Source organism: Hylaeus volcanicus, chromosome 4 (assembly GCF_026283585.1).
Source record: "Hylaeus volcanicus isolate JK05 chromosome 4, UHH_iyHylVolc1.0_haploid, whole genome shotgun sequence".
Classification (NCBI taxonomy): Eukaryota; Metazoa; Arthropoda; class Insecta; order Hymenoptera; family Colletidae; genus Hylaeus; species Hylaeus volcanicus.
This window is the reverse complement of record NC_071979.1, coordinates 7916934-7939879: the sequence shown is the minus strand read 5'-3', so window position 1 is coordinate 7939879 and position 22946 is coordinate 7916934. Positions and strand designations below refer to the sequence as shown.

General features: G+C 37.4%; 4 protein-coding genes across 5 annotated transcripts in view; 2 read left to right on the top strand and 2 right to left on the bottom strand.

Moving 5' to 3' along the window:
- Nucleotides 1-5473: 5473 nt before the first annotated feature.
- LOC128874663 (AP-2 complex subunit alpha) lies at nt 5474-13023 on the bottom strand. Its single transcript, XM_054119595.1, has 14 exons — nt 12884-13023; nt 11532-11620; nt 10526-10737; nt 10250-10443; nt 9958-10189; nt 9780-9888; nt 8951-9594; nt 8750-8881; nt 8483-8680; nt 8031-8362; nt 7671-7939; nt 7427-7571; nt 7137-7344; nt 5474-7020 (listed from the first exon to the last, which is right to left on the bottom strand). The coding sequence occupies exons 2-14, from the start codon at nt 11593-11595 to the stop codon at nt 6943-6945; spliced, it is 2817 nt and encodes a 938-aa protein (XP_053975570.1). The 5' UTR covers nt 11596-11620; nt 12884-13023; the 3' UTR covers nt 5474-6942.
- Nucleotides 13024-13497: 474 nt separating this feature from the next.
- Nucleotides 13498-14457, bottom strand: LOC128874664 (thyroid transcription factor 1-associated protein 26 homolog). Its single transcript, XM_054119596.1, has 3 exons — nt 14276-14457; nt 14041-14173; nt 13498-13966 (listed from the first exon to the last, which is right to left on the bottom strand). Exons 1-3 carry the CDS (start codon nt 14406-14408, stop codon nt 13714-13716), a joined length of 519 nt encoding a protein of 172 aa, XP_053975571.1. The 5' UTR covers nt 14409-14457; the 3' UTR covers nt 13498-13713.
- Nucleotides 14458-15939: 1482 nt separating this feature from the next.
- On the top strand, nt 15940-21180 carry LOC128875151 (pancreatic lipase-related protein 2-like). Of its 2 annotated transcripts, XM_054120523.1 has the most exons (7): nt 15940-16101; nt 16386-16497; nt 18538-18686; nt 19211-19456; nt 20104-20310; nt 20391-20547; nt 20804-21180. In XM_054120523.1, the coding sequence occupies exons 1-7, from the start codon at nt 16053-16055 to the stop codon at nt 20859-20861; spliced, it is 978 nt and encodes a 325-aa protein (XP_053976498.1). In that variant the 5' UTR covers nt 15940-16052; the 3' UTR covers nt 20862-21180. The 2 variants fall into 2 exon arrangements, with proteins under 2 accessions (XP_053976498.1, XP_053976497.1); XM_054120522.1 differs by lacking the exons at nt 15940-16101; nt 16386-16497 and adding an exon at nt 16962-17799.
- Nucleotides 21181-21296: 116 nt separating this feature from the next.
- LOC128875152 (ionotropic receptor 75a-like) overlaps nt 21297-22946 on the top strand; it is a 4610-nt gene continuing 2960 nt past the window's right edge. The window contains exons 1-3 of the mRNA XM_054120524.1: nt 21297-21595; nt 22043-22221; nt 22299-22602. Of these exons, the coding sequence (XP_053976499.1) occupies nt 21454-21595; nt 22043-22221; nt 22299-22602 (625 nt within the window). The 5' untranslated portion in view covers nt 21297-21453. The remainder of the gene's footprint in view (nt 21596-22042; nt 22222-22298; nt 22603-22946) is intronic.

The window sequence follows — 22946 nt, the reverse complement described above, 5'->3', positions numbered from 1 at the left end:
GGAAAGTCTATGTCGATTTTTGGTAGGTGGTACAGGTCTGAATATATCGAAATGATTGAAAACAAATAACATGTATACATCCCCTAAAAAGTGGAACGATTGTGGAACAAAATGGCACCTATGTAATTCAATAAATACATGTATATATATATATATATATACATATATGCGTAATATATATGTATATATATATTAATAATATTCAAAGGCATATATTATATTATAATATAAATATATATATGTATTATAATATAATATATGCCTTTGAATATTATTAATATATATATATATATTATATGCCTTTGAATTTTTCTTAGAAATTGGCACGAACTTTCTGGACAACCTAATATCTCATCCAAGTGTCCAAATAAAAATAGTTGAAATACTACTTGCTTTTGACTAATATTGTATAAAATTTGAAAGAAATTAACGATTGTCTAAAAGGGTCTGCAATACTATACATCTAATGGTCCTACGAAACTTTCAATATTTTCCTAGAGTAAAACACGTTCCATTTTCTCGAAAAGTATTCTAAGTAGGAAACTTACGAAGTATATTCCACATTTGCGTAGCTTCCCTACAACTTTCTTTATTTCGTCTCCCAACAATTTCAATCGACTGGCAGCAGTGAAAACAAGCGATCGATACGAATCGAAAATGTTGAAACGACTCAACCTACCTCGCAACGAATTCTATCGTTAATTAAGAGTTGCCACGTCGACAAGCGATGGTAATATAATGTCTCTATAAATGATCTGAAACAACATCGGCGATATTCTCGCGCCGTAAAACCTGTCTATAAAAATAAATCCCTGTAAAACATGCCCGTAATGAGAGAAATACGATTAAAATGATCCTCGCATTGCTATCGATTCGACTGCCGTTAGTTATCCTCTAGTAATTAAGATAATCTCAGCTATGTGTTTTCTATAATTCTAAGGAACTTTGAGAGTACATATAAAACGTTCACGGTTCAACTATAGGTTTAGCTTCGAAAAGTTGAAGTGTCTGCGTTATCGTGTGCTGTTATCAATGTACGAAGCGGTTTTTTTATACATTTACTCAGGTACGCGTCGTAACGTACACACATTCTTGCGACAAACAAATGCTTCTGCAATTCCTAATTGATACCAACGAACAATTATTATCAATAGGGGTTGCGCTGGTCGAGAAATCGTCGAAAAGGGGAATCGAATCGCTAACACTACCACGAGTTAGGCGTGGGCGTACGTTTACACTGTCGCAGAAGACACACGACGCCGTTGACGAGGACCGATTATGCCATCGAGGTTTCTCGTATGCTCTCGTTAACGTCAGACGAGGTCCACGTAAGTACAGAGCGTTTGGTGAACGTATGTTCGGAATATATTAGCAATGTAAAGAAAAATAATTTTTACGTAAATTAATCTACAGAGGAAAGTCACCAAAGTTCCCCAACTAATTTCGTTAGATACTTCTACAACTATGGTTCTCTCTGAATTTTCTACGCGGATTGTTTGATTCCTGGGTAACAAGTGTAAAAGCTACTCGTGTCGAAGAGGCATTGCGTCTACAGGGTGGCGACCCTATTTCATAATGAACACTTTGAATATCTTCGTTGTTTAAGAAGATATAGAACGATGTCTAAGAGAGAAACTGCGAGTGCGCGCGATAATACGCTGGCTGGGAAATAGACGAGCCTTTGGGATTGAAGCTCTGATGATAAAAACAGTGTAAACGTACCCTCAAAGACAGGTCGCGAACACAATGAGTCACGGAACACTGTCATGCAAATTCACAACGCTCTCCGCACAGTCGCATAATTTGTTCTTTTATTCGCATAGTGTGGACCCCATGGAAATTTCCATACTTTCAAATTGGAGAATAAACCGTCACCTTTAGTTTTTGGCACGATGCTCGAAAGCTCAGCTTTACGAAAATGTAAACCTCTGAGCTGCGATACGCGAATGAAAAATGAAAACGTTCGGACGCGAATCCGCTGGTGGCCGCGCGTCAGAGTCGATATTCTACGTCGTTTTCGTTTCGTATATATTTGTTTTAAATTCGTAAATAAATCACGAATCAACGACAGACGTACTTCCTTTCGAATTCGATCGACGGATCGATAGCTCGACCCCGACGCGAGCAACAGAGATGAATCGATCTATCGAGAGGGCACGCTTTATACGAGATTGTGTATGCGTATACTTTAATAATATAAACCATTAGCATTTTACAAACGTACATGTTACGTAGACCGGAACGATACAGAAGAATAAGCTTGCAAGGCTGATCTTTCCAAGCGAATCTCGCTGGCAATGGAACGCGGGAAACGTAATCGTCGATTCGTGAATTTTTCGCGTAAAGATCGAATGTAGAAATCTCGCTTACAGGATACCGTACTTTCGATTGATTCATGACCGTACAAAACAGCGTAACGTGTGAGCGCTTCCTGTATTTTGTGCCGCGCACATGGAGCGGAATTATTAGGTGTGGAGATTAATTCTGTGCCTTTACGTTCAATGCGGATTTCATGCGTTCATATACGTGTCCTCATGCAAAACGAAATGTTGATATTCGTATCAATTTCCATAAATATTACAGTTATTTTAGCAATTGTATCGATTAATAGAATATATTGTACACGCGTTATCTATACTTTTTGTATGCTTTCCATATCGGTATACACTGTAAATGCACGAAATATTGGTACGTTAATTTTTTTTTTGTTTTTAGTCAGATTTCATGCGTTCATGTACGTGTCCTTATGGAAAACGAAATGTTGATATTCGTATCAATTTCCATAAATATTACAATTATTTTAGCAATTGTATCGATTAATAGAATATATTGTACACGCGTTATGTATACTTTTTGTATGCTTTCCATATCAGTATACGCTGTAAATGCACGAAATATTGGTACGTTAATTTTTTTTTTTGTTTTTTAGTCCGGGAATTGAGATCGAAAGATGGAAGAAGGCTACTTAACGAAGCTACCAGATTACGAACTGTACGTTACTCCTTTCCAAATAAATGGTAAATGTGTAAAGGCACAGAGTTGATTTCTACCCCGACCCATCGAACTCTGTTACACTAAGCCGTAAATAAATACAAACGACAACTGTAGACAAGGTGACAATTGTAAACAAAAGGAGTGAGATCTACGGGAGTGTATGATACATTTTTATGCTGATTGTGGCTCTGAACGTAGCAGCTGACAACCCGAAGATTCGATAGTATTAGCTCATCCCATAATCTCGTGTCACGGATTGCATTTATATTTAATAAAAAAAAAAAACAAAAAAAAAACTTTGTTAAAAGAGAGAATGATTAATTTGAATCGTAGAATGAGTTGCGTGAGCTTGTGAGATGACTTAATACTTCGGGCAAACTTTACGAGTCGCGTTACGATTATGCGAAGCGAGTGGGACCAGACGTGGCTCTATCTATTTTTCTAAAGTTTCTCGTGAAAAATAAATCTACGCTCGGGATCAACCAGGAATCGATTCGCGCATACCAGAACGAATCTAAACAGAATTAAATATCCATTCGAAACGACCGATTATTTAGAAAATCAATTCGGAACGAAGACATCCCTAATTCATAAGGTAGCTGTGTCCCTCCCCCAGCGGTTAAAATCAGCCGGTATAATTCAGTCTCGATACGAGCAATCGATCCTAATCTACGTCAGAGTCCGCGCGCAATGACGAGCCTATCGAATTCCTACATTAAATCTATACACGGGGGTGTGAGAAAGCAACGAGGAGATCGACAAAGGATTTACCGGAATAAATCTCTGTAGCGTTGCAACAAACGTGCCTTATTTGAATGTCACGATCGCCATTCGATCGGGGACACCGCAACACAATAATCTAACAATCGTGTATCACGACACGTTTCAATTTTCAATAATTCGTATTATATATAATATATATATTTATATGAATCTCATATATATATATATATTTATTTTGTTTGTTGTATTCATATGTATATATGTATATATATATGTACCTGTGCGCACGTGCGTATACAGGGCGAGTCGTTCGAGATTGATTTGAAAGTATTGGGATGATGCGAGAGCAGCTTCATTTTTTAGCTGTTAACTTTGAGTAAAACGTACATTAAAGAAAAACGCGGAATATCTGTCGTCAAAGTGCAGAGCGAAATTTTAAATGATGTATACCGAACTAGAAATTGATTGCAATATCTGATAGTAAACTTGAAGAATACAAAAAACGAAATTACTTTTGCGCCAACCGATTATGGATTATATTAAAAAAAAAAAAAATATTTCAATTTCAAAAACCAGTGATTTTTCTTTCTCGGAAAAACTCACACCCTGTACAAGCATGCACGAACCATCCGAACGTAAATCTAATGGAGTGAACAACACGATTCACGCTCCCATATTGATAAACATGTACATACAGACACGCGTGAAAGTAGTAGAATAAACATGAATCTCCTTAGCCGTTCCAAAACGTAAACAACGCTACCAAATCCATGACTGGGGCGATTCATTGTGTTCGAGAGCTCGTGCTCGATTACTACTTATATTTACATTATTGTTTATTCGCAGAGTTGTCTGTTGCTCGAGAATTGATAATATCGAGGCATATTTTACCATATATATATATACACAAAAAGAAAACAAGTAAAACTAATAGAAAGAAACGATTACACTCATCGATAGAAAAACTAAATACGAGCGAACTTAATTATTAATCAAAGAACGTTTGTTTCGTAAATCTCTAAAGACAGAGCTAAAGAGAATTCGAAAATCGTATAACCGAGTTAGCTATAAGATGCTTCTACGACTATCGATTCTGTTTCGTTCGCATCACTTTAAGTCAGGAATGTACCTCTTCTTTCGTAGCGTATAAAATGTCTCGTTTACCTACGTAAAAACAGACTAAACGTTTTTGGACGAACGTTACACAAATATCGCCAGTTTTCGCAAAACTTTTTTAAATACACATGCGTGTTCTGTGAATTATTTTATTGCTCGATATAAGTATACTTTCAGCGTATCTCATTTACCAATGAAATATCATTGAGAATAAAGAGTTACGGTTGAAGTTACAGAAGCATTTTTCTTTTTTATTGACGGCGAAAAGTCGAATAGAAGGTGCGATGTTCGATTCTTCGATGGTCAATGTGAAAAATTACTTTTGTAATTTTAACGTAAAACTTAGTTTGGGAACACGTTGTCGAGTATTCAAGCCTTTCGCGACCTGTAATTTTAGGCGTCGACGTGAATTAATATCATCGAAATTCGACGACGCCAAAAATTGTAGTAAAAGCCACGTTAGTATCCTTAATAATGCGTACCGTGTAGGTATCTATCTACGGTCATGACAAGTAGTCAATTCATGCTAATGCAAAAAAATATACACCGTAAGCAAATGATAAAAATAAAACAATGCGATGACAAAGAAATTACAGGTGGAATAAGGAGAAGGGTTTCGAATATAAATTTATACTATACGAACATAAAAAAAAATATACATCTCGAGTTCGCACGATAAAGAAATACAAATGAAACAGCAGGAAGAGACGATATTGTGGATCCCCGTGCCAGCAAGTACTGGATTTCTGTGTCTCGTGCAATGGCTCTTTATCAGCACATTTAATTAATGGGATTTCTTATGTACAATTCAATTAGAGCTTTACAATTTCCATAACAAAGACAGACAGGCATAATCGAAGCGTGGGTCGCGATGCAAACGCGATTCGAACGTCGCTCGGAGCTGCTCTATTTTTTTTTTGTTCCTTTTATATTTTTATTCTTCCTTCGTCGCCACTCACGGGAAACATAATTAACCATCAACGCATTCGCGAATATCATCTGTACAAGATATACTACTGAAATATACATCTCACACAAGACTCGTTAAAGACGATTAGAAAAGGTTTCTTTCTAACAAATTCTTGGTTCGTTCACCACTCGCTTGAACACGATCGCTCCTCTCTCTGCGAGCCAAAGAATGTGACCAGCCATGGATTCTTTTATACATCAACGTTTGAGGTTAAAGAAAATCTCTAGGGGGGGAGCAAGCGGAACGAGGGAATGGGACGGGAGCGATGATGTCGAACCTACTAATTACAAGAGAAATTTTGAGCTCCATTAAATACAAGGAAATCTACGATAAACAACTAATATCATACAGCTACTGTCATCGTGCCCAAATTTACTCTCGCTCACGCAACAATGATATTAATCTCAAAAATGAAGGTCGGTACGGATCAAAAGTGATCGTACACGAGAAGAAAGAATCGAGGGAGGCATAGATAGAAACGCGCCACGAGGAAGCGCGCGGGTCGATAACTTGACGTATAAACTCATCGAAAAATGCACGGTAAGGGAAAAGTAACTGGCTATAAAATCGTCTATAAAAAATGTACGCTAGTAATTCGATCTTGATACTGGACCCGAACATCTTTCGTTGATACTCGTGGCAAAGACATCTGTACGTCATTGGATAAGTTGCGAAACGTAATTTTCACTAAAGATACGCGGTTAAATTAAAAAAATTTAGATTAAAAAAAAAAACATACAAAGGTAATATCTATGCTTGTTACCTTTGCCCGTGGACTAATATTGTCCATCATAGTCATTGTATATGTCGTTTTGTTTGTTTTTTTTTTTATCGTTTTCCATGCACGCAGTTATATGCGATAATTATACACAATTATACGCGATAATCATGATTGTATGCTGTGGCAATCCTATGCCACGCTTTTTAGGATTATACTTGGTAACAACGCTCCGCCTACGCAAGGATTCAGTTCTTACGATCGCGTTGTGAGCGTAAGCTTGGGTACAACGAATATCTCTTAACAAATAATCATCAGTATCTTTCTGAACGTCGAGAGACGACATCCTTTTATGATCACGATATGTCTTCCCACGGCGTTTTTGATGTATCTTAGATTAATTTCACGCCTGCTAGGCCGTTTAAAATTGGTCCACCAGCAGGTCACAGATCTCTACCGACATTGACTCCTTACTCGAGCGTACCGTTAAACGAAACATCTACGAACGAAGTATGATTAATCACCAATTGAAACCGACAAGTGAATCAGTGTCGACTTGTCGAGTCGCGCCGATCCGTTTGTCTTGCGAGCATATTCATACTGTTACAAAATTACCTGCGCTTGTTTGTTAGGTTCCAAACGCAACAAGCACCCTACTTGTTGCGCTCTCATGTGCACTATACCCGCGCAGACGAAATTGTCAGGATTCGGATCGATGCCGTCGAGCAATTGCATCCCGAATCCTTGCAATTTCGTGCGAACTTGCGCAAGATCCATCGGCTGCTGCGCCTTGAAAATCTTCTGTGAACGTTGTTGATTCGCTCTGAAACCATATTGTTTATTAGAATTTTGCATATCATCGCAGAAAAATACAGTAAAAAGCTGGTCTCGAACTATTTACGTACCCTCCAAGGTTTTTCCACCGTGCGAAGAATGACTCTCCGTTCATTTCTGTAGGTTCGAAGAACTTATTGATCGTCAACGGCAACTTCATCGTTATTTTCTGTGGCACGTTATTATAAATAAACGATATGATCATACTTGGCGAGTCTGTGCGGAGAAAACAAATCAATTATGTCTTTGTAACATTTAATTGAACGGTGGTTATTCAATCCTTCTTAGGAGGTTATGTAACTTGCATCAGCATACCGTTGTAGTCGTCGATACACTCTGCATTTATCATTTGTTGAATCTGAGCACCAGCTTCCAGCGCCGGATCGACTGGTTTCACTTGCACCGCTAGTTTCGCTTGATTTTCTTCGGACCAAGAAAGCTGAGTTTGGAAACTGTGAAGAGCGTACTGAGTTTTGTTCCCATAGAAAAGACCGACGCGTCCCAAATTTTGTCGAAACTCGGACTTCACTCCGATTTGAATTAAATCATTTTCAAACAGAACGCCGTTATTCTTACAAACGAATCTGAAAAGTAGAAAATTCAGACATTAAAAACACGAACAAGCACAAGGACGATTATCAACGTTTTCATCAAGTATTTCTTAATGTGTCTTACTTCTTTGGATTATACGTATTTTGGGCACCGTTCGTAGCACCAACTTTGTTCGGCATATTATAAATATCCCCTAGTACGTCGAGAAGAACTCCCGTATTGCTAGTTGGTTGAGAAGACGGTGGCGTGGAAAGTCCCAATAAGTCTGCCGAACTGTTATTGACAACCGCCGCCGCGATAACAGGTACTTCCGGGTGATGATTAGTATTTGGTGCAGGACTCTTACTTTCTCTGATTTCATTCTCGGGCACTCGGCCGGGCTTTTTCTTTTTCAAAACTGCGAGAATGGAAGATTCTCTTTCGGGGAATGCAGGCATTTCTTCCAAAACGGTAGCCTGTAGAGAGGTTAGAAGCATTTACCAAAAGTAGTAGAGTTTCATATTTGATTCGGTAGGATATCCTACAATTTATAGGTTTGGATTTTAGATATATATAGAACTGAAAATGATATTTACCAGAACGTCGTTGGATGCGATAATGCTCAACTGAAGATACTCCGAAGCCCTCTGCTGCAGTTCTGCATCCGCACTGCGTAAATTATTGTGTTGTCGAAAAACATCTTGAATTTGGCTTCTCATTTCAGAGAACAGATTAACAAATTTGATGTACGTGGATAGTAATAACGCTCGAGTCATTGGAGAACATAAGTGATACTGAAGAGAAAACAAAATGGTAACGCGTTAAATACGATAAACGGAAAGAGTAAAGAATTTAAAACTTACTTTGGAATGTAATAACTGGAACTGAACAGCTGGAGACGAGCGTTGATCACCAGCGATAAGGTTCCCAAATTCTCCAAGTATATAACCACCGACTTTGACCATATTTTCATGGCAAGCTGGAGCTTGTAAGGCCTAGTAAATGTCATATATTATTAAAGTTCAATCGATGCTAGTTCCGCTAATTAAATCTATACAACTTACCTCGAAAACCGTTTTTGCCGCGTAACCTTGTACATCCTCTCGGTTGATGACAATCTGAATAACTCTGTACCACACTTCTTCCGATACGTAGTCACCGGCTATCCTGATGAGATTCAAAATAACATCAACGTACCAAGTGTAATCGGTAGCATACTTTTCAGCTAGAATTGCAACCTTCAGAACCATCTCTTCTCTGATAGAATAGTCAGCAGTTTCGAGGTAGTTCAACATTTCTTGTACTATTTCTTCCGCATTGGTTTTATCACACATGGCATACAAAAGATCTACAGCCTGTTGCCTTACAGACACATCCTTCTCCATTTTCATAGAAAGAATGACAACCTCTTGATGCTTCTTTACTGCTTCGTGCGAGAGTTCTGATGTAGCCAGGTGACACATAGATTCGAGCGCCAAGTAGCGCAAATTGGTCTCGCGATTCGATAGAAATTGACCAAGTTGATTGCACGCTCTGACCGATAAAGGCAGTTCGCTATCGTTGTGAATGATTAAACTAATGGCCTCAAACAATACAGCATTCTTCGCATTGGAGTGCTGTACTTTCTTCGACTTCGGCGGTTCTTGAGCTTTATTTAATATAGTTTCTAGACATTCGTTTAATCTGCCTCTTACACCTGGATCTTCAGCTGTTAGGATTGAAATTATGTTACTTTGTTCAGTGAAATGATTATATATAAGGACCTAAACAGAAAACCATTAAAACGTGTTTTTCTAATGAGGAAAATTTTGTTAATTTTAACCAAATTAAAGTTTTATTATTCTCGTTTCAATTTAGGTTCCTTATCATGCAAATGAATTACAAACACTTTACCAGGTGGAGTATAATTCTGTAGTAATCGCAGTAATTTAACAGACAGCCATGGTGCTGGCACAAAATAATATGTATAATCCTGTAGATCTGTGTAGCTTGATGTTACAATCTAACGAGATAGAAAAGATATCAAAGAACTATCTTTCGACCATAAGCTGAACTATCGCGTATGCCATACCCTGCTTAATCTTGAAACCGCCAGGCTGACGCATCCTTTGTATTCATCTGGATTTCTTTTTACAAGAGCATCTATTAGAGATGCCGCTGCAGTAACGACACCAAGATGTTGATCGTTTAATAAATGAACTATACGCGATGTCCATTCACCACCAGGTACAACATCGGGTGCAGTACGCAATAATCGTAACAAGCACAACGCCGCGCTTTGTTTAACTACATCCATAGTGTCTCTAGAATAGAAAAATTATATAAGTATAAAAAAATTAATTTAAATTATTACGTCAACTTACCCAGATACAAGTAATTTTGGTATTTCATTACCAAAAGCCTCTGCCATTTCCTTACTGCCAATGTTGGCAATACATTGTAACGCGAGATTTACATGAATCGGATTACGCGATGCAAGATCATTTTTTATGCTTTGAATTATGAGCTTAATGAGATCGCTATTTGTATTTACTAAGACCGATATGAAAAGGTACCCCTGAAATACATAAAATATTAACAGAATTGAGTTTAATTTTTATTAGTGCTAAATTCTCCTTCTTCAAGGAGTCAATACTCACAATCTGTTTTTCTGAGTACTTATTAGATGAAAGTAGGTTAACAGCTTCCATATGTCCAAAGTCAATGTCATGACCAAGCAAGAAAATAAAAAGGAGCTTGCAAACATATTTCTTTTTTTGGTATCCATCAAGTGGTTTGTCTCCTTTAAATTTACTACGAATATTTGCCAACTCTTTGTTTATTCTCTTGATTTCTGCTTCTTTGCTTTTGCCTGACAAAATCAATATTTGCATATTTATATTATATTGTAAACTTGTTATTATTTCATAATATATTATTTGTTTTTATTTCCATTGTGCAATTACAAAGACAGTATTGAACCGAAAATTTAAAATTATTTCTATAAATAAAGTATGAAATCACAGTACACAGTATTCATTTGTATAACATACAATTATACATTTATATGTATATACACTATATACAAGTATACATTTGTTATATTTTTTAGAGAAAAGTATAATGGCTGTTTGCCACTTGGACCAACATCAAAGTTTGCATGTATTGATTTGTTCTATATTAGTTTCTTATCTTACTGTTCATCAAATTACATAAAGTATTAAACTAACAAATAACTAATAATTATAACATATTTGTGATTATTTTATTACTCATTCATCATCATAAAAGTTTCTCAAGAAAATTCAAAGTGTTAGGTCTAACAGACATTTATTATATTATGCCAAGTATTACATATTGGTGTTTGAAAGACAAGCTATATCAGAAAGATATGCCTATATCAGAACTCCGCCCCCTTTTTCCTACTCTTGACTGCTTTAAATACTTTACATGTGACGTTAGTTTCAATGGCATCGTATCTCTTAACGGATAGAACATGGGTCATAAATTCAACGATCCAAAGGCTAACTGATGTTCCTTGTTATCTAATATTGTAACAGTACATGTGAATGCTATGATTAAATCATGGGATACAATTTACTATAATCTCCACGTATAATAAACAGAATAAATGATTATAAAAACAGGAAAAAAAATTCAACTTACAATTTCTAATATCAGAAATAAACACGGCTAGCCCACGCATGCCATCTCCTCTCACAGCCGGCATTTTGACTTGATCTTCTTAAAACCTCCTGCAAAATAAAATAATCTGAAAAGCACTTATTAAGATATTTATTTGTTAAAAGTACTTTGAAAATTCAAACACTCTAGTTTCTAGTTTCATTGTTGATGCTTTTATTATTATTGATGAGAAACTTCTTAATCAGTGTTTATACATTATCATATGCTGTTATAATAGTTTAATGATAACTGTTTAAGTGTCAATTCATTATTAAAATTTATTTTGCAAATTCATAGCTATGTAATAGGTCATAAAAGTATTTGACCTGTTGCAGTGAAAACCTCTGCCATATATTACATGTAATTTGAACTAAATTTTTTCTCATGGCTGTAAGACATAATGAAGATTGCACATGCAGAACTTGAAGAAAATACAGTGAGTTACAGAAGTATTCAAGTCTCTAGTGTTAGATATTGGTCATTTATTTGGATCACCTAATAGTAATCACACGTAGCTATAATCTGTATTGTGGTCAGATTTAGCGAACGCTTTGTACCTGTTACATTTGTTATTAAATTTTTCTTCAAATTTTGTAAAGCTTATAGTTGCTTTTTGTTGTAATTACAAGGGTATTTCAAAATGCCTAGCATGATGCATCCATCACCTAAATATCTATTTGGTGTTTATCAGAACTTGTGCTTGTGGGTAGAGTCGCGTACATTATTTCGTCTGTCGTTGTACATCGTTATTTAATGACACGCGAACGACGTACATGGGGGAGGCTCAAGAAAACGTATCGAACGATATTCGTTGATTAAGAGTACTCGAGACGACGAGCCCTTCGGTGCTCGTAGCAAGTTCGAAAAACTCCTTGGTATAGTTAATTCGAGTATAATACCAATCAGCCGAGGTAGCAGGTCAGAGCAAAGGCAGAAATTGAAAGGACAAGCAGCACGAAGCGGAGCCGAGTTATTTGGACGCTTGAAAGGAAAATCGAGCGATTAAGCCGGTACCGCGTCCTAGATTCCGCTGGCCAAACACTTTTTGACAGCAGTGCCGTGCAAACGCTGATAGCGGCACCCGTTTCACAAATATTTTAAGGACCGTCTGCGTCGTACGAGAGCTCTGATCGGTTCTGTGAACCGATATAGATCGCGATGCATCGATCGCGAGGGCAAAAGGAATATTTCCAAGGAGAGAGACAGCTCGGACGGTGGCTTTTGGTCTATCCGACGAGCTGTCGCGTTCCGAAGGAGAGGGCAATGAAATTTTTGAAGGAAAGAGGTTATCCCGCTTTGCGCACAGATTAATCAGATCAGTTTTAAGTACATACCGATCTGGGTTAGGGTAATGTTCACACACGGCTCGGTCACGCAGCACTCGGTAGGCGTGAAACTATTCGCGAGTCGGTGCCAGAGATTTCGTGGCTGTCGCCATTTGCAACCGCTGACTAGCTGACGGCTGCCCGTCAAATGCCATTGCGCTTGCGCTTTACGTGTTGCGCAAGCAAATTCGTATTTCGAATCGAAGAAAATCTCATCGATCGTCTAAGCTGTCCGTTACTGGTTTTCCCATTAAAAAAATCGATTTTTTTCGCCTGTACTTTTTTTAAAGTTTGCAATTATAATAATGTAACAGCCAATCGCAACCCTAGGAATTGCAACGGTTACACAAGTTCAAACGGGCGATTCGAGTAGTTCCACGCTTCTTAAAGACCTAAACTATAAGTCGTGATTAACTAAAAATGCTTTGGGTAAATGTTGTTTGATTTTTACGCAAAGTATACTCTGATTAGTATTCTTGTAAGCTAAATCCGAAGCTATTTAAGACGTATACAATAACCTATGCTTCAAGGGAATTCGAGGTTGTTGTAAGTTGTTTACAATGAGAGCTTCTGAGAATATATCAAATACTTTGATCATTTTCTTAATTAAACATAGACTATTAATACAATTCTTCAATTTCAGATACATACTCTAAAGCAATTCGATTTGTACAATACTGCATATTACTATTGCTAAATCTGGCATAATGAAGACCATACCAACTTTCTCTGTTCCTGTCATTTTATTTAATGTCTCTGCCAACTTATATACATTGTACAAGATGTATTAACATTATATTCATTTTCAAACATGAAACTTTACACGTCATCCATCTTCATCAGTTTGATACCTGTTGCTGTATCTTCTCCAATAACAATTCTAACCTGTCCTTCATCACAGGTTGTCCCTTTTTTGTTTTCTTTGAAAGTTTCTTAAACGTTTGCATTTTCTTTTCCTTATACTTCTTAAGTGCTTCTTTTTGTTCTGTTTTTACCCGTACAATTTCCTCCTTCTTTTTCCTTTTATCATCCTTCTTGCGCAAGTATTCCTTTTTAGCTTTATGGAAGGCACTCACTTTTCTTGGTTGCATCCTTTAAACAGGAAATCTAATTACTTTGTCAATTAACGTTATCTCTTATATGAAACATAATACCGTTATACGTACTCATTATCGTTTTCATTTTTATTTTCGTTTATCAACGCAATTGGTTTCTTCGGGTTCTGACGTTGGCTCTTCTCAACCTCTTTGTAATAATCTCGCAAAATTGCTTTCTTCCTGCGTTCCTGCCATTGATCAACTGCCAACAAATAATACAATTCAAAGACCCGTACGACTGCGTAGCAAGAGCTTAAATCTAACCTATACGTAACTTATCTTACTTGAATAGCTTCGAACATACTTTTGTACTTGTTACTGTACTTCTGCGCCCTGTATTTTTTTTTATCGAAGGGTTTCTTTCCCGTCCTTTCATCTTTTGCATCGGCATTCTTCGGCTGCTTTCTATTAGGAATATCTTTTACGCGTGTCTTCATGATTGTTGACAGACGATGCCATAAATCCCCTCCACTTTTCTCCGCGTGAATCTTAAGAAGGTTATGCGCATGCGCAATGTTTGAAGCGCCACGCTGCGCCAGTAAAGTATCTAATACGTTCGTGAAACTGGCGTCTTTAGTCGCCCCCCCATAAAATAGAATTATGAAAGGAAAAAAAATGAGATAGAGGCTTTGTGCAGGACATGCTATTGAAAACTAGTGTAAGTTATAGCTACTTTTATTCGTAAGCTACACGAGCGTTTAGAAGTGAAAGAAGTCGGTTGATTCAAAGTAGAAGCTTCGATTGTACTAAATTTAAATTTAATAATAATGAATTCATTGGAGATTGACAAATTTGGAGAGCTCATTTCGAACTTGATTGATGGAAGGACTGATTCCTTATCATGAAAGAATGCTCCTCATAGAAAAAAATAAACGAAATAAAAATATCGAATAGTTATATCAGGAGATTTCGAAGAAGAGAAACATATCATTTGAATGAATGCTATCTTCAAAATGTGCAACTTTAAGTTTTTATGTCAATGACATTATTTATCAAATTTTATTAACTCTTTCGTTTTCGAAAATGATGAACACTTAGAAAAAAATACGAATTTATTAGCTTTTGATACGAGAAAGTTCAGTATTTTGTCCCAAGTGACCAAATTTTTTCATCTGGACCACTAATCATTTTTTAATCTGATAGACCCTATTTAATCTGGGAAAATCTTTGAAAGACATAAAATCTCCGCGTTTCGACCGAATTGCGGAGAATTTCCGCGCTTTTATCATCCCTGCCCCTAGCATACCTGCTACCTGCTATGCACGGTTGCGGCCCGCGGGTCGATGTCGAAGGAGAGAGGGGCAAAGGTAAACAATAACCGCGTGACGGTCGATTCGAGGGCTAATTGAATCCATCGAGAAAATAATTCACATCAAAATCATATTCCCCATCGTTGTTTAAATAATAAGTATCGTTAATAATTAATTTAACTGTAGTCAGAAATTAATTTTCAGTTATTCAAATCAATAGATATAAAAATTTAGAAAAATTTCTGACGATTAGTGTCTCGATTGAATACTTAGTCTGAAACGTATGTCAGATTACGCAGGTATAAAATCCTTAATATCGAATAGTATTACGTTTCCAAGATAAACGATTCCAAATAATTTTACGGTACGTCGATATTCGTTGACGTTGATAATTATTTAAAGGACATTAATTTACTGGTGGCACAACATCGCTACGTAGTATGGTGTCCGCGCTATCGCGTGTTATAATTGAATACTTTTTTTTCCAACCGGTCATTATAACACGCGATAAAAAGTGTCGATAGAGGGAAAGTTAAACGAAAGAAAGAAACGGTGACAACCATTACGATAATGATGGAGGAAGGGAGGACTCCGATATCATAGATCCAATTAAACTTTCTAAATTTATCGACGTACACGAGGCGTTTTTTTTTTTAAATTTATACTATATTGTGTACATTAACATCGTTAAATTACAAACTAAGTAATGACAAGCAGGGAGGCTTATCTAATATCAGAGACGAGAAATCGCGTAGGATGAATGGTACCCCGCCGCTAAGCCGGCTGCAGTAGTAATCCAGTGCAACGTCGAGTGGTATCGCGCGGAGAGACATGTCACCAGTCGAGACTCTCATTCTTCTGGCGATTTGTCTCGTGTCAGGTAAAACAAAGTCACGCGAATTCATCCACGCCAGTTAGCGTCGTACACGTTTCGAAGTGATCGCAACGTTCAGTGGCCAAGTTTGCGTTTCTCTTTCATTCTCTCACGAGTCGCGCAAAGTCCATAGAAGGGAGTTTCCGGCACCCTTGCGGATTTTATTTCTTTGACTCAAAGTGCGCGTCTCGCCTTAGCAACGGGCCTTCTTGTACCGTCTTGTACCTTCTTGGGCCTTCTTGTCGGAACGTTTGGTTTTTGTCTGAACAAATTTTTGTTTGCGGTTCCAGCCTACTCGTATCCGCAGAACACGCTGCTGAACCACCTGAACAATGTGGAGACGGTCATCAAGTCCGTGTTCAAGGCTGTCCGTGAACCAGCGACGTTCAATTTGTACACCAGGTATGTATGGTACGATACTTCAACGATCGAGTTTTAAATTTTAGGGAGACATAGATGGGCAACTATCAATGTATAACATTGATTATTTGTATATAATTAATTATTTGCAGAACATGTAAAAAGTTGTTTTCTTAAATTGTCTACTTTGATAATATACACCTTTCTGCGTAGCTTACTAAACGTTTATTTAACTTTGACCGCTAAACCTGTACAAATTTTTATTTGTCCATTGGGAAATATTTTACAGTTCAAATTCTAAATCACGTTTATGATGTAACAGATAAACAGTTGTTTATGTATTATTCGTTATACGAAATTTTTATCTAGATAAGAATTTTGCCCATTTCTGATAACGGAAGGTCGCGACCTGAAGACGTGCTTTTTAAATGGAACACGAGTGAACACATAGTGGCACGCGAATATAAATAAAGTCTGGAATACTAGTCGCTCGTAGCTAGTTACTTTTGTAATAAAATAATATTAGAGTATCGCCGTTAGCATTTGTTCGCTAAAGTTCGTCGTCGTATTCATCGAATTCGTCATCTTCGATTTAAATTTCACGCATATGTATTGCTTCATAGTTGTTCTTCTTGCAGATCTCTGATTACATGAACTCGAAAACTTTGAACTTGGCGAACTTGGCCTTGAACTCGTATCCATGGCAGTGAATCTAACATCATTTTACTTTCTGTATTACGATCAATCGTAATATAACATAACGTTTACCATTTCTACTATTATCGGATGAAATAAACATAACATTATATTACATGACATAAAAGAGACATTCAAGATATCGTATCAAAAATCTTGTATATTTTAAAGTTCGTACGTATCGAATTATTGTTTTCGGAAGCTATGTTAAACGTAGAAGATATTATTTTCAAAATTGTTACTGTCGATAAAATATTCTTTTCTTTATTTATACAATCCAAAAAGGATTTTACGTAACGCAGTCATCCCTCGATACGCGTAGCAATTTCGTTCTCAGAAATGTTTACTCATTTCGAAATTTTTTACAAAATTATGCGTGTGCATAGTATTTTTGTACCAACGAAAAACCCGCGTTGAATATCATTTAAAATTCAGTACGTGCATGTATTCTTTTTTTCTTACAAAATCAGATCTTTTTAAACGAAACAAAACAAGTAATGACACGTATATATACTTTATATACGTGCAATTAATTAAGACGTTTAATCAAATTTTTTGCGCGTATTCTCCGATAGCATTATTAATAAGGGAATTGGAGCAGAAAAACGGCTTCTTAACGTCAGTTGCTTTCCTACGTTATTTTTTGGGGTAAGAAGATATATATATACTCTTTTTTTATATCAAACATTGATCATTTTTCCATACCATGACATTTATTTCGATGCCTTGCGATGCAGGTGTCGAGTATTTCAACGCAGAGAATGTGTTTCGGGTAAAAAAAAAGGAATTCGTATAGCCATGCTTCGAATTTTAGTCAGAAAATGCGCTTTCCAGATCACTGTGCCGTGTAGAGCTGAACGTTTACCGGTTCGTGTTCATAAACGATGCATCAATTTTTTCAACGATATGTACATGCAATCAGCAATTTCTATTCTCAGCGCTGACGCTCCACTGACTATCGTCGATGCGTGAATATCGCGGACGCGCCTCCTTTTTCTTTCTCCTTTTTCACCCCGTCTTTGCCTTCTGCTAAAGATCGAACAGAGATCGGCAACGGGGAACAAACGAGCCGTCGTTACACATGTTCCGATGATTGCTGCGATCGCCAGTGATTTTCTTGATTTTTCGCGCGAAGCGATTGGTTCCAGCCGCTCGAAAAGAACGAAATCCCTTGACTCTTTATAACTTTCCTTCGATTCGTTTCATTTTCGCGAATCTATGCTTCCGTGACAATTGGCTGATTATTCGGTATCCTCAATCGTATTTCAACAATTTCTCTTTCACTTTTCATATATTTTTATATGTAGTTCGACGTTTTTTTTTTTTTTTTTTTAATTGTTTCTTTTCAATAATTCGACTTCTTTCCCGAATTTTCTTATTCAACAGAGAGAATCCATTCGGAGAGGAACAATTGTTTTTAAACAACACCGAGGTCCTTTACGCGTCTCACTTCAACGAGAGCCGGCCGACGAAGTTCATCATTCATGGATTCAGCGACACCGGAAACGAGGCCTGGGTACGAGGTCTGATAGACGGTACGCGACCATAAGTATTACGTTTTCACTAAAATAATAACGATAAAGAATAATACGTAACAATATAAAAAAATCTCTTTGTTTTATTATCTTCGATATTCATTTTCATTTTATTTCAATGTTAGCGTGCAATATTTTCTTTCATTCGTGTTTTCATACCGAACAGATCGAGGATTTTTATGCAGGATTATTAAAGTATTCTTTCTCGTATGTTCGATATTAAAATAACAAATGGCGAATTTTAGAGGCGTTTCTAGAAATGTCGACGCCAGTAGCGGAATACGAGTGAAATTGAATTACAATCAGGGTCAAACCGTTTCGGTAAACACGGAATCGACGTCGTCAGGTTCAAGGGTCGGCGCGATAACGAGTTAATTGATCACTTAACAAGTTTTTGCACGCGCGCGCTATGTTCCGGACGTAACGGCGCGAAAACTTTCACGTTAACTTCACTTTTCGAAACTCCGCGGACCTAGATAATACGAATCTCTTTGAAGATTTCCAATGTACGCGTGCAATTCCAGCGTATTTGCTTCACGAAGACGTGAACGTGATCGTCGTGGGATGGGGATTCCTGGCAGCCGACTTTTATCCAATGGCAGCGAACAATACGCGTCGGGTAGGCGAGTTTTTGGGCAACTTTCTGGAATTCCTGAATCGCGAGTCGAACCTCGAGTACAAGGATGTTCATATCAGTGGGCACAGTTTGGGCTCGCACGTGGCAGGATTCGCTGGTGCTTATTTGGATGGACGTATTGGCAGAATAACAGGTGTGCACTATCACCGATTACTTAACTGTAAAAGTTAAGATTACTAATTGTAAACCAAGTGGCGTTCATTTGTAACCCTTTTTACCGTGATGGAACAGGTGACTTACAAGGCGCGGTCATGTAACCTCTGATCTGGTCTAAACTTATTTTGGTGATTCTAGATCCTAAAAAAGTTTCACAGTGTCCGAGGGTTTTTGTGAACACTTACGAATTTTTTTGAGGCCCTTACAATTTTTTTAGCGACTCACCAATTTTCGTATGAGTACTTGTTATAAAGGTGGACATTCGGTAAAAATTTCATGGAATTCCCATTCGAGGTTCTGACGTAAAAAAATATTTGCGAAAACTGAAAATTTCAAGGGGCTACCTTGTCGATTTTCGACCAAAAATTTGTATCTTTAGATCTCGGCCGAAATATGGTTTTCCACGTTTTTAGGGGCAAGAAACGCGATTCTGAAGTCCATTTATCGATAAAAAAATTTGATCACGTGGTACATTTACAAAATTCTCGGCTTAATGAAATATATCAATTAATCAAACCATCGAATGGCCTGAACGGGTCAGGCAAAAAATGTTAAACGAAAATTCTTCTTTGCGTTTGCGATATTGTTCGTTTCGTTTCAACGATTGTGTCACACGACGAGCAGGCTTAGATCCAGCGAGTCCCCTGTTCGAGACGATTTCTGGAATTGTTGACCCGGAATTGAGATTAGATCCGACCGACGCGCAATTCGTGGACGTGATCCATACCAGCGGGTCTGCTTTCGGATTCTTGGCTCCACTCGGCCACGCTGACTTTTATCCCAACAACGGAAAGTTCCCGCAACCTGGCTGCTCGTTTATTCCGACCTCGAGTAGGTTTCGTTATATTTATTTAGAAATTTTGCCCGATGCGATTGTAATCGAAATTGAATGATACCGATTATTTGGTCAGCTTATTGCAGTCATTCGAGAGCACACCAGTTCATGACCGAGAGCATAGGTAGCACAGCTGGCTTCAAGGCGAGGACCTGCGAGAACTGGGAGAAGTACGAGGAGAATCGCTGCGATTACAATCCAGTCGTGCTGATGGGCGAATACGCGTCTACGTCGTAAGTTGGTTCTTGTTCATTCGTTTATAGCACCGAATAATAACAGGGACAGTATAAAGAATCGTATTCAGAATGTTACTTTTTTTTTTTTTTTTTTTTTTTTATAATAAAATAACTACGTTATGAAGAAATAAGTTATTAGAAATGATGCACTATTCGAGCAGTATTTATAAAAAAGAATTTGTTCCACTCGAAAATACTTTGTGAAAAAATCCTGAACACGACCTTCCCTTAATTATGTTTTCTCTGGTCGCAGGTTGCGGGGAAAGTTTTATCTATCGACGAACGACGCTCCTCCGTTCGCAATGGAATGAAACTTTTAAAGGATGGAAGCAAAGCTCGAAACGACTGTGTGTGGCGGTGATCGTGTACTCGCGACGTGAAACGATCCGTACTAGTCATTTATAAGTTACTTTATTTATCCAGCGTGAACAGTTTTATTCGAGGTTTGAAACGAATCAACGATACACTCCGAACGAGATCGAGGCAGGTGGCAAGGCGCCGTCGTTGCATGCCCGTAGAAAGTACAAATTATATTAATTAATCTAGCGCGGTTAGATGATATCTTTTTTCTCGTTCGTGCGCCCTTGTAAATGAAAGAAAGAAAATAAATATTTTATTGGTTACCTCGGACACGTCTCCTACATTATTCGTCCCGTTGAATATTGTATCGCTGTACTGAACGTGATATAACACGATTCTTTATTCGTTAGGAAATTTATGCGACCGTCGCTTAAGAATAATAATTTATTTAATATATTGTTTAACGATGCATAGACATCGCGAATAATAAATCTGGAAATCCATCGTGGAGTCAGTAATGCAATATCTATATCGCGCAGGATCGCGCAGGACTGTTCAAAATGTTCCGTTAGAAAGCTTCCTCGGGAAATAATTTTTGATACGATGAATCGCGAGTGCTTGGCGTTGCTGTTGACAGCGCAATTAGCCGGAATTTTGTGCGCTAACGAGCACGATATCATTCGAGATTACTTTACGTTTAGAAAAGTGAAGAGGATCGTGGGGTTCTCTTGTGGTGACGTAGAAAGTATGAAGCATTATCAAATTATTAGAAGCACTCAAGAAAAAAAACGCGTATCGCGTATCGTTAAAAATGATATTTCACTATTAGTACAGCGTTGCCAATTTTAAGATATTCATTGGATTCGCGAATTTTACTAGCTTCGTGGATTTCATAGAATTCGTGAAATTCGTGGAGCTCGTGGAATTCGAGGGATTTGTAGGATTTATCGAACACTTTTTTGCTATCTGATATATAAAATTAAAAATTGCACAAAAAGTTAAGTAAAATTGTATTTATTATAGTTACAAAAATTATACACTATGTTTTTCATAAAAACTGGATGTTTTGCAATAACATAAATAAAATACATACATACAAGCATGGAAAGAAGGATTTTTTCCTATATCTTTTTAACGATTTGAGAATTGAATGTTTAACAACAGCTTCCTGTCTTTCCTTTGTACGAAACAGATGACGTTAGGCTCGCGAGAACGTTTAACGGCATGTACACCACGTACATTTCGATGGTGGACGTCGTAGCTGAATCGACCGTAGATTTAAAAAATTTTTTGGGCGCCGAGTATCATCAGCTAGGTATCTTCGTGGATTGCCGGTGTGACAGCGAGCGATACGCTAAAATATTCACCGATGTGAGTACTTTGAATCGTTTATTAAGAAAGTGGAAAATTATTGTGATTAGATCGTGACGATTCGATTATGCGAGTAGGCAACGAGACATTCCATGTACGACGAGATGCACAAATGGTTGATTCTGGGGTCGAATTTGACCCACAGCTTGGAAATATTAAACGACGAAGCGTTCAGCGTTTCGACTGACGTTGTAATTGCTGTGCCATCGAGAAACGATTATGTTCTGTACGACGTGTATAATCCGTGCAAGGATCGAGGGGGTGCAACGAACGTGACAGTGTTCGGAACCTGGAACGGTGAAAACGGATTAGATGTTACGTTGAATCAGCCGAAGTTTCAGAGGAGGTCGAATCTGCACGGAATGAGACTTAAAGTTGGAATTGTGGCAAGTTTTGAACAGCTACTTTAGAAATAATAACTGAATAATTATATAATAATGGAAGGACCTCCTTTTAAGCTCCTTCTTATTATGTCTCGAAAATAATCTCAAATACGATCTGATTATAAATAAAGAATAATACATTACTTTCATTCGTGCATTGTATGCGAAATGATTCAACATCAAATGCAGGGCTTCTTAAACTTTTTTCATTCGCGACCTCGCTTATGATCGTGATTTCTTTCGCACCCCAAAAAATATAAAATATTTTGTGATGATTTATTGATTAGGCAAAAATATATATATATATGTATATATTTAATTTTATAAATATAGTTTTTAAAA

What these genes read in the sequence shown, in the direction of transcription:
- LOC128874664 (XM_054119596.1), bottom strand. Translation starts at nt 14,408, where the DNA reads ATGAAGACACGCGTAAAAGATATTCCTAATAGAAAGCAGCCGAAGAAT. An exon ending in GTACAGTAACAAGTACAAAA is followed by an intron (nt 14,174 to 14,275) that starts GTATGTTCGAAG and finishes ATTTGTTGGCAG; the next exon opens with TTGATCAATGGCAGGAACGC. An exon ending in AAAAATGAAAACGATAATGA is followed by an intron (nt 13,967 to 14,040) that starts GTACGTATAACG and finishes TCCTGTTTAAAG; the next exon opens with GATGCAACCAAGAAAAGTGA.
- LOC128874663 (XM_054119595.1), bottom strand. Translation starts at nt 11,595, where the DNA reads ATGCCGGCTGTGAGAGGAGATGGCATGCGTGGGCTAGCCGTGTTTATT. An exon ending in AGTACTCAGAAAAACAGATT is followed by an intron (nt 10,444 to 10,525) that starts GTGAGTATTGAC and finishes TATGTATTTCAG; the next exon opens with GGGTACCTTTTCATATCGGT. An exon ending in AACCTAACAAACAAGCGCAG is followed by an intron (nt 7,021 to 7,136) that starts GTAATTTTGTAA and finishes CTTCGTTCGTAG; the next exon opens with ATGTTTCGTTTAACGGTACG.
- LOC128875151 (XM_054120522.1), top strand. Translation starts at nt 17,594, where the DNA reads ATGTATTCTTTTTTTCTTACAAAATCAGATCTTTTTAAACGAAACAAA. An exon ending in TTCCTACGTTATTTTTTGGG is followed by an intron (nt 17,800 to 18,537) that starts GTAAGAAGATAT and finishes CTTATTCAACAG; the next exon opens with AGAGAATCCATTCGGAGAGG. An exon ending in ACGTATTGGCAGAATAACAG is followed by an intron (nt 19,457 to 20,103) that starts GTGTGCACTATC and finishes CACGACGAGCAG; the next exon opens with GCTTAGATCCAGCGAGTCCC.